The 14,341-nt window shown below is 47.3% G+C and overlaps 1 protein-coding gene across 1 annotated transcript in view; it reads right to left on the reverse strand.

The window, feature by feature from the left end:
* Window positions 1-7,216, reverse strand: part of RRAS2 (RAS related 2) — a 95,385-nt gene extending 88,169 nt beyond the window's left edge. The window contains exon 1 of the mRNA XM_075928015.2: window positions 6,890-7,216. Within this exon, the coding sequence (XP_075784130.1) occupies window positions 6,890-6,994 (105 nt within the window). The 5' untranslated portion in view covers window positions 6,995-7,216. The remainder of the gene's footprint in view (window positions 1-6,889) is intronic.
* Between the last annotated feature and the right edge of the window lie 7,125 nt (window positions 7,217-14,341).

Raw genomic sequence — 14,341 nt, forward strand, 5'->3', positions numbered from 1 at the left:
GATAAAGGCAGTGGGAGGGGAGAGTGAGCAGCATCATGGAGATAGCCGGTTCCCCCAGCACTTTTAAGCCAGCCAGTCCCCTGTGTCCTCCCCCGCTCCCCGCTTGCTGCCTCATGCCGAGGTGGCGGCAGCAGGGGGGTGGTGAGAGTACGCCACTTGACTACCTGATAAGTTTAAGTTTATCGGGTAGTCGGGTAGTTGACTACTTGCTTACAGCCCTACCTGTGACATAAGAGACCCATTAAACTGCATCTTTTGCTGTTCCTAGAACCATACAGCAAGTATGAAGAACCAACTTTAAAAAATGTTTTAATTCTAAGGATATGTACACTTGGAGCAGCAAGCATAATTCCCAGCTTGAGGGGAGAGACTCTTGCTGGCTCTCATGGAGTTACCGTACTAAAACTAGAACACAGCTGCTCCATTCCAGGTCCTGCCTCCACCCCAGGCCTTGCCCATACTCCACCCGACCCCTTAATTTGGCCCAGGGGCCAGGATGTAGCAGGGGGCCTGACCCCCTACTCATCAGCTGCAGCAGGAAGAGGAGCAACACAGCCTCAGCCCACTCCTCTCCCTGTAGCAACTGCTGTGAAAAGCAATGCTTGTATGTTAACATCACTTGTCACAGTCTCCCAACTAGCTACTAAGTCTGCTGAGAAAAGAGATATTAACATACTTTTCAGAGCAGACTTACTCAGCCTTGGCAAGCCAGGGTACAAATGAAACCCTGGACATGGATAGGGAGGCAGCAGGGCCAGGGAACAGAGGGTGAGCCTTGGCTGGAACCCACTGCACCCTACAACTCATGGACCAGAGCTGGAGCCTGCTGCCGCATGGCTGAGGGACAGAGCCCAAAAATCCAGAGCCTAGAGATGGAGCCTGAAGCCAAGCGGCTGGAGACTCATCACCCAAAAGTGGGGAACTCACTTCACTGGCTTCCTGTTCCTCAAACATGTCTCTTTCTAGAAGGCAAGGCACAATCCCTGCTAGCAGTCCTGTGGGAAGAGCTGCTGCTTTGTATCCCCTGTTCCACCCACTCGACCCAAATTCCTCACCCAGGAAGCTGCAGCTGCAAGAAAAACACCTGGTGGCCCCATCTGAGAAACATAGGGCTACCTGCTCCAGGTACTCACTGCTTACCAGAGATCAGGCCACCTTCCTTGGAGGCTATATTTTTAGCACAGTAGAAAGAAAGCTAGGCCAAGTACATAGCTTTGTGCTCAGAATCACACCCCCAAATCCAATAACAGATACACCTTAAGAGTCAAAATGCTCCTCTAAGGAATCCTACAAAGATGATAATCCTCCTCCTCATCCTCTCCAGGCCACAAGTGCACCTGCTATACCTTTAGTATTAATGCCCCCACACTGTAGTCAGGTCCAAGAAACCAAACAAAGAAAAAAGAAAAAAAAACAATAGATCGATATCATCACATGCTGATATCCCAAGAGCCACACTTGCAATTAAGCCTGGTTCAACAGTAGTACCACTATGCCCATGGCTGACATGCACTGCCTCTATGTAATTTGTGTGTGCAGGCAATGCGGAACAGGCAATACTATCTACGGCAACTGTATCAAATTTGAATCTGAACAGTAATCCAAATTTTAGCTTCACTCACCCAGGGATAAGTTAATTATCTGCATTTACAAGCAAGGAAGAATGGAGCAAAAGGTTTACAATTAATTTTCATCTTCCCACCTCTGATTGGATTACTCTCCTGCAAAATTTGCATAGAAACTTGCAGCATTCCATACTAACAGCCAAAAATAAAATTTGACAGCTAGCCAAAAATAATATGTTCATAAAATGAAGTAGCTACATCATAACACAGATACTTACAGCTCATTTAATGGCTGCATTTCACTTTCTATTGCTGAGTTTATCCATTCTGGCTTAAAAGGCCTCACCCCAATAGTCCCAAATACACAACTACCTAACAAGGATATCAATTACTATTATAAGTAGCTTTTAATATACTAATTTTAATGTAGATCACAGGCAACACCCCTTTCCAGCTTTAGAAAACAATTGTACAGAAAACTCCATTTGGCCTGCACTGCATAGTCTACTATCCCACCAGAACATTACTTAACATGGCTAAATAAGCCTGTGAAAGGAAGATATATATGCACATTAGTATAGAAAGTACTTGGAATCCTAATGTCAGACTCCCACCTAAAGGAGGAAACTAATGCACTGAAAAATCCACCCCATACTCCTTTCCCTCCTACAACATGTTACTTCGCTGTCATCCATACCAGTAGAACAGATAATTAAAAGAATCCAGGCATGATGTGAACAGATTCAGAGAGCTTTTTGTAAAAAAAAAAAAAAAGCACCTTCAAATCAGTATTACAAACATCAAAAACCATAAAACAGAGAAGAGGAATAGGAGAAAAATGACATGATATGGGTGGGAAAAAAAAGGCAAAAAACAGGAAAGGGAACATTTCTAATAAAACTGAGATACATAACCCAATTACCTGTTGTTGCCTTTCCTGAAGCACAACAGTGACAGAATAGTGGTTCTAATGACGCAGAGTTTAAGCACTCAGCAATAGCAATGCAAAACCAAACAATTTAAATGTGCTTCAAGCTAAGTATACTCTAAAAGCTAGTTCAACACCAGCTATATCCCTCAGCAGTGTGAAAAATGCACACCCATGAGCAGTATAGTTAGGACAACCTATGCCAGGGGTTCTCACAACAACACTGACTTTTTCTAAATGCTTTCATTTTTTCTAAAGTTAAGTAATATGTACTTAGAGACAGCTCAATCAGAATTTACATAACTTTTTGGGAGTGGGAAGGTTCAGACACTAATAAAAATACACATCCACTCTGTGCAAATCCTTTGCGTTTCTATTTTGCTAGATCCACTGAAGAACACTTTTGCCTATGTATTGGGTTTTTTGCTTTTTTGGTAAAAATGGTTGTACAACAGTTCTGAAATAAATTAAAAAATGCTTTGACTGGACTCCAGTAGGGATGTGAAAGGTCAACCAGAAAGCAAGCTGCAGCAAGCTTACCAGGTCTGGTTAACCATAGGGGCTGGAGCAGCTCCCCACCAGCCCCAGGCAGAGAGCTGTTCCAGCCCCACAGGGCCCACCACAGGCAGGGACTGCTCCAGCCAGCTGACTAGAACATCCTCTGTCCATGGTGGGCGTGGCCCAGCCCCCTGCACGTTACACACTGGCTCGGTGGTTGTAGGGTCCACAGCAAAGTCTCCTCTCCAAGACAGAAGCCAGCTGGGGCAGGCGGCCCTGCTCCTCGGGAGGTTTTGCTGAAGACTGTGGTATGAAGCTTATTTAAGCTTCATACTGAAGAGTCCGCAGCATGTGTAACCACTAAGATCTTCAGCAGTTACACGATTATCTAGTTAACTGACAGAGGAAGTCAAGTAGCAGATATTTCTGCTTCAGCAGCTCCACAATCTGCCTAGGGCATAGCAAAAGTATCTTGCAAGAAGCTTTTCCCTGGGGGCAGCTTTCCTCTGGGAAGGGAGGAGGAGGCATGGCTGCAGCTAACCAGGGATTCCTCCAGGCAAGTAGGACAGAGTTCTTGTGGCTGGCGGGGAGAGGAGGGGGGCATGGTGCAGGGGTAGAGAATTGCTCCAGGCTTCAGCCACCAGAGACTCCTCCAGGCAGATGCACATGGAGGTCTCAGGGCTCTGACCAGCCTGGGACTCCTCCAGCCGAGGGGGGCGGGGGGGGGAAAGGTTGGTGTTTCTTCAGGTTTCTTCTTCACCTTTTTCTTTAAGCTCTCAGAGAGGCAGCGGGAGGGGGGGGGGGAGAGAGAAAATGAGAGGGTATTTAAAAGCAGCAGCGCTGCACAGAGCCCAGGATCAGCTAGGGACTCCCTAGTTGACCTGCACACTGGCATGCCAGCTTTGAAGTGTACAGGAGTCCCCAGCAGGGGCTCCTGTGCTTTCAAAGAGGAAGCACAGCATTTAGCCTAGGGCCAGTGCAAGACTGAGTTCCCACAATCCCTAGGGGGACTCCACTTCCATGCAATCCATGTGGGAGCTTTCGCTTTGAAATGTATAAGAGCCCTCCCTGGGGGCTCTTGTACATTTCAAAGAGATAGTGCCAATGTGGAACCCTGAGTCAGCTGCCCTGGCAGCAAGGAAAACCCCTGGTGGATGCTTTTGAGAAATGGTGACCTATGCTCTGGTGTAGACAGCTTTAGACTGACTGAAGCATCTGTTTATCACCTCTGAGAGATGGACTATTAACTTTAGGCATGGGAGAATTCTCCCCATCACCACAGTGAATGTCTACAGCAAAAGGCTACTGCAGCCCAGGTGCAGCATTTCTCGTGAAGACATAACCTCAATTGGGCTTGGGCTAGAAAACAGTACTGCATGCCAGTATTTCTCCATCAAGTTGATCAGTTTTTACAGAATCCTCTTTTAAAAGGCTTCTAACTTTTGTTGGTACAGAAAACGTCTTCCTAATTTGATCCTGATATTATGCTTAGTGTTTTTAAATATAGACGATAAGAAGCAACAACTGAAGGGCAGAAACCACCCCTATTTGAGCTGAATAATTTATTATGTCAACACCATTAGCTAAATCGCTAATTACTTTAATACAAACATTTGGCTGGATAGAGACCAGAATACCAACATTCTCCTTTACTTTGCTATGCATATCCCCCAGCCACCTCCCCCACACACACACACACACACACTTTTTCTTTAAGCTTTCATTGTCCTCATAAAACCAGCCTTCTTATTTTCTTGTTGCTCATTTCCAAGTATATAAATTTCCTGTTAACAAGTTTTAAACAGGTTTCTTCATTTTCCACAACCAGTTATATTTAGTGATTATGGCCTACCAGGTAGCAGCTTCTGACATACAACTGACATCCTTCAATATCTCCTCCCCACCCCTCAGTAAAGCATTAATTCACTGTTGTAACCTTTTTAGCTGGGGAAAACCATTAGATGAGATGGCCAATTAAATGTTGACAATGCTACAAGAAGCAAATTCTAATGAGAAAGCATTTTAAAATATTGCAATTGTTAGGAAAGGGAGAACCCCCCTCTGGTTCTATGCAAACATGAATGGGGACACCTCTGCCCCCCAAAAACCAGCTGGACATGTGTAGTATTCTATCCTATCTAGAATGCAATATTCTAGATACAACAGAATAGGACACATGTCCAACCAGTGGTCTTGGAAAAGAAACCAAGCTTTCAAATGAAGCTCTATGAAAACATCAACTAGGGCAGTGGTCTCCAATCTTTTTACACCCAAGATCACTTTCTAAATCTCAGAACAGACGAAGATCTACCGCCACGTCCCTTCCTTGAAGCCCAGCCCCTTCCTTGAAGCCCCGCCCTCTCTATTCTCCTCCTGTCCATCACTTGCTATCCCCAGCCCTTACTTACACACTCTGATAAACAGTTTATTTTTAAATTATGCGATTCATAAAATTAAAATCAGGTGTTTAGAGTTATGAAATAAATGGTCCATTTTTTAATCATGCTATTTAAATCTAAAATGAAGCATTTATAATTATACATTTTGTGGGGACAGATCTGCAGCTAGGGGCAGGGGAGAGGGAACAGGGTGCTGGGAGGGCAGAGGACAGGGTTCTACAGCAGGGGACAGGGTGCCAGTGGGGACAGGGTTCTGCAGCTGGGGACAGGGTGCCAGTGGGGACAGGAATGGGGACAGAGCTCGGGGAGTGGGGACGGGAATAGGAACAGAGTTCTGTAGCTGGGGCCAGGGGAGTGGGGACAGAGTTCTGTGGCTGGGGAGTGGGGTGCCAGTGGAGGCGGCAAGTCCCCTGCATCTCCCTCCTCCCAGGATTCTCCCCTCCCTCCAGGGAAACCAGCCCTTGCCTGCCCCAGGGCCGACCCCACACAGCGCAGGGAAGCCCTGAACGAACGCGCCTGCCCCGGGGTCGACCATCCCTCCTCCCGCATAGGGAAATCCCACGCACGTGCGCCTGCCCAGGGGGCCAACCATCCCCCGGCGCAGGGAAGCCCCGCGCGCACACCTGCCCCGGGCGGCCAACCCCCCCCCCTCCCACGCACGTGCATGTCGGGAAACCCCCTGCAAGCCTCCCGCTGGGCTGACCCAGCCCTCCTTTAGGTAAGTAGCGGGGCTTCTTAGGGGTGGGTGGGAAATGGGGGCAGGACAGACAGGACGCCTCACGAGCAACTGGTTGAGGCCTCGCGATCGACCAATAGCTCACGATCGACCTGTTGGTGACCACAGAACTAGAGTGACACACATGGGGTAGCCCTCACTCCCAAAGCTTTCTACAAGGTTTGCTTCTCACCTAGATCTAAACTTGGCAATGCATCTTCAAAGGACCTTGGAAAAGCAGCTTTCACATTGTGTCACTAAGGTCAACTAAGGCAAGAAGCAGACAAGGTACTTGCTAAAGGTCACACTGAAAGTCATTGGTCTAACACCTGGTTCTTACAACACTGCACACTTCAAAGCACAAGCTTAAACTGCCTCACCAGCATTCCCACCCTTGAACTCTGCTAAGAGGGGAGTGTCCAGACCCTCGCCCTCAGAGCACGGGAACGGGGCAGGCACAACTCTCCCAGAGAAAGCCACCCCACCGCCCAGAAAACAGGCCATCTCACTCCCACTCACCAGCACCCAGGGACCAGCGCTAGGGGAGAGACCTGCCCCCCACACCAGGAAAAGCCGTCACCAGTGCCCGGGGAGCAGAGCCCCGGGGAGCAGAGCCCCACTCCCAGTAGAGCCACCGCCCCACGCCAGCGCCCGGGCAGCTAGACGGAGCCTCTGAGGCGAAGCCAGGCAGCGCCCGGGGAACCGGGGACGGCAGCGCGGCCTCCCCTCGGCGCGGCTCCCGGAGACAGGCAGACAGACAGACAGGCGGGCGGGCGCCGCTCACCTGGATGAACTGGATGGTGAGCGCGGACTTGCCCACGCCGCCGCCGCCCACCACCACCAGCCGGTACTTCTCCTGCCCCGGCCCGTCCCTGCAGCCCGCGGCCATCGGGGAGACGCGCCGGCAGCGCCGCCGGGCCGGGTCCGGGAGCCTCCCTGCGCCGCCGCCTCCGGCCGGGCCGGGCTGGGAGCCGCAGGCCCCGCTGCTGCTGCTCCTCGGGGCGGGGGCCGCGCCGGCGGCAGCGCCTGAAGCTCCGCGGGGCGGGGGAGCAGATCCCGCTGCCGGCCCGCGCCCTGCCGGCTCCTCTCCGCGGCGGCTCCGGGCCAAGTGAGCGCGGCGGCCCCAGCGCGGCTACAAATGGCCGTCAGCGGGGCGGGGCCGCCTTCTCATTATGCTAATGACGAGGAATATTCATGAGGGGCTGCCGAAGGGGGGAGCCGGGGCAGGATGATGCAAGGGCGGTGCCGGCGGCCAGGGAGCCGCTCCAGGTGGCGGGCGAGCTGGGGGCGGTGTCTGCCCTGGGGTGCGGGCCGGGAGGCCAGAACCGTCCCCTCCCAGCAAGCAAAGGCCGGCCGGCCCCCCCGCGGCGGGCTGTCTCTGATGCGCCACAAGCCAGCCGGGCTCCCCGCAGCCACAGCGTGGAAACGGACCGCGTGTGCCCCCGAGAGCAGCCCTCGCGCCTCCCCTTTATGCTGCCCGCTTGCGTGGGCTCTCCCCGCGCGGCTCCTGCCACGGGCCCGGGCCCCCGCTATGCAGCGGCCGCGCAATAGTCCCCGTGTAAATGGAAACCCCTCCCAGCCTGGGGCATGGAGCGCAGCCCCGCGGCTGTGGAGCCTGCTGCTTTCACTAGCCAGCATGCTGGGTGCGCGGGGGTTAGTTTTATACACCTGGCCTGGGTGGCCGCGGGTGCCATGTGTACCGGACGGCATTCAGCCGGTGCTTAACAGCGGATGCATTCCCGCCTGGGCCTTTCGGTAGTACTCCGCACCTGCCAGCGGAACGCCTCACTGTCTTGAATTCATTCATCTTCACCAGACCTTCTTATGCGCAGCGCCGCTCCTTATGTCTGTACTACAGACGGGGAATAGAGGAACAAAGAGAGTGAAGCCACAGTTATCATTGCTGATTTGCTGTCCACTAATTTCATGAATCCAAACGGAGGCACCTAAAATCCAATTTCTAGAATACTTAGCACTTTTACCAGACTGTATGTTCAAAATGGGGGCATCAGTAGACTTGGAGCCTTTGCATTAATAGCAAAACCCTATCACTGAGGCTAATGGAGTGATGGCTAACAGTAGTAGGCTATTACCCGCTGGACAAATCCTAGATTCTATTCCTGTGTTTAGTAATCATTTCAGACTCTTCTTTCACTATCCCTCCACAGATCCCCTCTGCTGCCAGACCTATCTTGTACCCTGCCAGCCTGATTCTACTCTCCCTTTGCCCTTGTATGCCCCCCCCCTCTCTGCACCATGTCCTCTCCCCCCATCCCATTGCCACAGCTTGCCTCTGCCCACTTCTATCACCTCTTGGCATTCCAGTCATTTACCTTTGACATACTCCCAGAGCACTGCAGTTGGAGCAGTAGCAACACAGGAGTTTCCCTGCTCTCAGTTTCTAGCAGCATAAAGCCCCAGGCTGTTTGGCTGCTAGGAGGAGCAATTGCAGAAAAACGTTCTATTAAGCCCCTTGAATCATCTACTGCAGCATCCCCAGTATAAAGGCAATTTTCAGAAAATGTAGTACAACATGCTTGTTGATTTTATTCAGAAGCTTAAAACCAGGAGAATGCCAAAAAGCACAACACTAACATCCCTATATCCAAGTTTGACAAACTTAGCAATAACTGAAAACAGTGTCTTACAATGGAAACACTATAGGAATTGCTAGGAGCTCTCTAAAATGGGACAGGATCTCACCAGTGGCTCACCTTTCTCAAATTACTTCATTTGAACTCTAGCATGAGTCCTTTTCACTGAAAAAGAAAACATTGTTTACATTTTCTTTTTCATACTAAAAAGATTATATCACGTGACAGATCAAGCATTGTCTGAAATGTGTCACTATATAGATAAGGCTATTCCCCAGCAGCATAAAAGCCACAATAAAGAGCTATTAAATATAGAAACATCCCAACATTTGTAATACCAGAGTTGCATATTGTGACCAGTCAAAATATGTCTACTATCTGAAAGATACCCCTAGAAGAACAGTCAGATCAGAGTTCTACATTTAGGTGTTTCTTCATCCAGCTGATGGAACATTGCTAGTAATTTCATTATGTGTGCCATGTCCCTCTCATAATCATTGACCTAGAACTATAGAGAACATAGGAAAACAATGTATTTCAAATGTCTGGACTCTGGAGCATGAATCACTGAGAAAAGAACACACAGCAATGACTGTTCAGCTGAAGTATTCTTCAGGTATTCATTCCAATGTTTTGAAACCGTGCTTGAATTTTAGGAGATCTGTGATAATCATACTAAAACATTTATTTTCATATGGGGAATGGATGAAATTTTAGTTCCTTCAAAATCAGAGAGTTTTGCCCTGGGAGTTGTCCACTACAAAAATCGCCACTACAAAGGCAATTTTCAGAACATTTAGCACATGCATGCTGATTTTATTCAGAAGCTTACAACTGGGGGAATGTGAAAAAGCACAACACTAACACCCTATCCTCTGTAGGGGCAGGATTTCACCCAACACAGCCCATAGAGCTCTGCTAAGCTCCTTGGCCAAAGTTCTAGGGAAAGAGGGGGCAAATGGCAATACTCCCCTAAGCCCACTCACAGCTAATGCCAAAGTAAGTGTCATGCTGCATAATTTACCTCATTAGTTTAAAGTTATTCAGAAAGCAAACATCTCTATATTTCCCTTACTTTTTTAGCTTTCCTATTTAACTTTCCATCCTTTCATTTGTTTTTCTTGCTGTTATACTAGTGAAACCTTATCATCATTCCACAAAAAGAGTCTTGATTTTTTTCAAGACTGATCGTCAGAGTTAAAAGGTGATAACATTTAAAGTAAGTTGTACTCCATATTTTTTTAAATTTTCAAAAAAAGAAACTCCAAGCAGAGACATGCAAGTGTTACAGTTCCCGGTAGAAGTTGAACCGCCAAAATACGGGATTCTCTGGTCCGGCAACATCCGTGGTCCAGATGTTGCTGGATCAGAGAGCTCTGGTGTACGGAAGTGTGAACCCCATACCAGGGGAGCCCCGGGCAGGCAAGGGAGAAGCAGGGCCATGGAGGCCGGGGCGCTCCAGTTATGTCTACACTGCAGAGTTTTTGCACAAAAACTTGTGGCACATCCACAACTCAAGCGCAATTTTGCGCAAGAAAATGTACAGTGAATCGACAGAACAGAGGGGTTTTTGCGGTATAGGTATTACTCTTTCTACGAGGAATAACTCCTTTTTGCAGAAGAGTTATTGTGCAAAAAGGTGTATGTGGACAGGAAATGGGGTTTTTTTGGACAAAAACAGCCTATCAAAGGAAGCACAGGTGTCCTGGTGGCCATTCTGTGACTGGCAATCAGAGCTTTCTTGCGAGACAGCATCCTGGACGCTCTCTTGCACAAAAGCACATTGCTCTTCCGATGCGCTTTTGCATTGTGGATGCGCTTTTGTGCAAGAACTTTTTGTGGAAGTTCTCTTCATTGCACAAGAAGCCTGCAGTGTAGACGTAGCATCCGCCCCCCAGGGGTCCCTGGCCAGGCAGAGCAGCAGCGGGACCAGTGAGCAGCAGAAGCCAGCAAGCCCCGTCCCTGGGGGCAGTGGCAGCTGGGGAGTTCCATCCTGGGGAGCCACAGCAGACCTGAGCCCAAGTCTAATCCCTGCAGGCTGGAGCCCAGTGGCAGTGGGGCTGGAGTGAAGCCAACTGCAGGGAGGGGGGAGCATCCTGGGAGGCCAATGGCAGGGGACCTCCCCATATCTGACAAATTCCCTCATTTGGGAGGGGTCAGTTCCCAAGGATACCGGACAAGGGAGGTTCAACCTGTACTTATGATCTGTCTGTTCTGGCAGTCAAATCAAACTTCAGAAACAAAGCAGTATTTTGCCAAACATAAGATACCAAAAATTAATATATAAACAAATATGGAAAATGCCAGATAGCTTGTTTTAAATAATGTTTACAGTCAGACACAAAGCCCCCCTCCCCCCCCCCAGTAACAAATAAGGGTGTGTTGTGCCATAGAAGCTCTGGAGGGTTTACAGTTTATTATTCTGATCCTGTAGACACTTACAACAAGGACTAACTTCACACATGGAAGTAACCGAATGAAATCAACATTCCACCCCCCTACATAAAATTGTTCCTGGGCATTACTGTTTGCAAAATCAGAGCCCAAGACACATGGATGAAAAGCTGAGAACAGGAATATAAACACACAAGTATATGCACATGTTGATGACTAGCAGCTATGTTAATCAATCATAAAATTACCTTCTTTCTTTGTATTGGGTGGAGAGGCAGGTAGGATGATGATGGAATAGCAGATTTTTGGGGGAAACTGATGTGGGAAGCAGTGTTGTCTTCAAGTCATCATTGTCAAGTCCAAGTCGAGTCTCAAGTCACTACAGTTCAAGTCTCAAGTCGAGTCTTGAGTTCCTAAAGTCACTTTCGAGACAAGTCCCAAGTCGAGTCTCAAGTCTTAATTTTAAAAATGTCAAGTCACTTTTGTACAAGCCATCAATATTGGCATTTTTGAACAATTTTTTCACCAAGTCGATTTAACAAAATTAGCAAGTCTCAAGTCGAGTCTCAAGTCACAAACAATGAACCTGAGTTGAGTCTCAAGTCGAGTCACCTAGGCGACTTAAGTCGGACTCGAGTTCAAGTCGTGGGACTCGAGTCAACAACTCTGGTAGGAAGTGAGGGAAAGAAGGGTAGGAGGAGTCAGAGTTTATCACGCACTGTGGAACAGTCAGACAGACATTGGGCCAGAGAGAATGATAGAGAGGATTACTTTATAAACGAAGGCTAGGGCACCCATGGGAGATCCCAAGTCTAGCTCCCCTATACCAGTGAGTCAGTCACCATTTATCCACAGAGACACAACCTAAAAAGGAGAAACTAAGGTAGGCCCACAGCAAAATATCCTAAAGTTCGGGTTAGCAGAGTCTGAGAGGTGGGGTGTCCCTGTTCAAATCCTTTCTACCCCTCTGGCAGAGAAGGAGCAACTACACCTGTGTCTCCTACATCCCAGCAAGTACTCTAAACACTGAGTAAAGGTTCCAAGACGAGCACCCCCACCTCCAGACATTTTGTGTAAATTGAGGCAGGCACCTGACTCAAGACAGTTTAAGGCACCTAAGCCCCCCGACTCCAGGCAGCTTGTTCTGGTTTGTGGAGCACTCAGCAGAGACAGACACTTCCTTGCAGCCTAGACTTAGGTGCCTGTCTCTGAGAATGGGACAGGGCTTAGAATATGTCCCTTTGATCAACATCTACCATAAACTAGCTTAGGCTACTTGCTAGTATACTGGCTTTTGTCAATCAAATTCTTAGGTGCCAGTCTGTCCCAAGGCATTTTTAGTAAGCTTAGGCACCAAACCCAGATTTGGGGATTGCCAAGTTCTGCTTGTGATTTTCTAGGCACTTACATTTTAAGTGCTGTGATGCTCAGTATATCAACACTTACGTCCCTTCATAGATCACTGATTTTGGACTACTTATGTGCTTATAGCTAGGCACATGCTTCCTTATCTTGATGAATCAGGGCCTTATGGAACACCCCCAGAATTGACTGTTGTGACCTTATAAAGAATTCTGTTGAGCTTCCTATCCAGGATTCTGCTGATCATAAGATGATGGAATGCAACCAGGCTAAACTCAGAGTTATAAAACAAGCCCTTTAAAAGTTGTATAATACAGAGAAAGATTTTTTTACATGTTGAGTTGCCTTAGAAATTGCAAAGTAAATTCTAAAATAAAATGAAAAGGACAGTTGGTTTTGCTATGCATCAGAACTCTGAATTATTTGCTACATTCATAGTATTCACAAGGTTCAAAAAGGAAAGGCAGGCCATTATTCCCCAGATGCACTTGTCAGTTTGTATCCAAGTTAAGAGTGTAGCCTAGTTACATTTGCTTTTGGATAGAAGCAGCAATGCTATTTTGATGCTCCCAGCTAGCACTGTTTATAAACATTGATACTGATCACTTTTCTGTACTCTAGTGTCCATCTACCTGTTCTAGTAACTAAAGAAAAATCAACATTGCTCTTATCAACGCTGTTCCCCACTCTGGCACTCCAAGTGCAGAAGGTGGAAGCCCACAAGAGACCTTAAAATACCTTGCCTCTATAGGCTTCTGCTTAAAAGCTTCCCAAAATTACAGATTCCCTGGCCTTGAGAGGTATCACCAAGTAAAAAAAAACAAAAACCCTTCTTCTTGAACCCAGAAAGAAGTACTTGGAACATCTTCCAGAAAGGTACCCCAAGTTCTTTTACCATAAAACAGTTTAAAAAGAGAGAGAGAGAGAGAGAGAGAGATAAAATAAACTGCAATCTCTGGTAGCTGACCTCTCAGTCTTAGGTGTGCATTCACAGACCTCCTATTACTGCTCTAAATCACACAAAAAATCTTTTTTTCTTAAAGATGACATGCTAAGGTAAAAATGAACTTGCCCCTTTTTTGCTTTCCTTATAAAATATAAATGGAGCTTGAGGGTTATTTTTTGGTTTTAAATTTCTGAAATGGCAACTAAAAAACTAGTGAAATGATATCATAAGAGAAAAAGAGTGAGCACTTAGCTGAGCAGTTGAACAAGGAAGGGTTTTTAGACAAGACTGTTAAAACTCTATAACACGGCTACATTTCTATCACTATTCTATGGCTGTGGGGTTTGTTTGTTTACACCTATGTAACATTAATAACAAATGAAAATCTGGAGAAAAAGACTTCTTTGTTTAGAATTTAAAATCTGACCCATTCAGCTACTACGGTGAGAGATCCTGCATGTGCTCCTAGACATTCAAGCAATCCTCCAGCAAGCCACACTTGAATTCCTAATATTTCTCAAGTTAAAAAAAATACTGCTCTATTGTGGTCCATTTTCAGCAAGCACTGGTTAAAATAGCCCTGAGACTGGTCTGAATAGATTGTGAAGGACCATGTTGGGGTGGGAATGGAGACCCAAAGGACCAAGGTCATTCTGCCCATATTTATCTCCATATCACTCATGGTCAAAAAGGCCCTCCTTTAAAAAAAAGATGGTAAATTAAACCTAAGGCCATTAAAGATCATTACATTATATAGACAGGGCTAATCAGGTGTTGTGCAGAGAAGGAGGCTTGTCTGTTTGACCCCTGCTTTGTTTGATGCCAAAATGGGAAGGTGCATTGTGAAAAGCAGGATTGTCTTGTGATTACAGCAGTTGAAATAAGGATGTTAAAATGCAATAATTTGGCTAATTGTACAGGCAATACAATTTGTATTAAC

This window comes from Pelodiscus sinensis, chromosome 5 (genome assembly GCF_052426305.1).
Source record: "Pelodiscus sinensis isolate ZL-2025 chromosome 5, ASM5242630v1, whole genome shotgun sequence".
Classification (NCBI taxonomy): Eukaryota; Metazoa; Chordata; order Testudines; family Trionychidae; genus Pelodiscus; species Pelodiscus sinensis.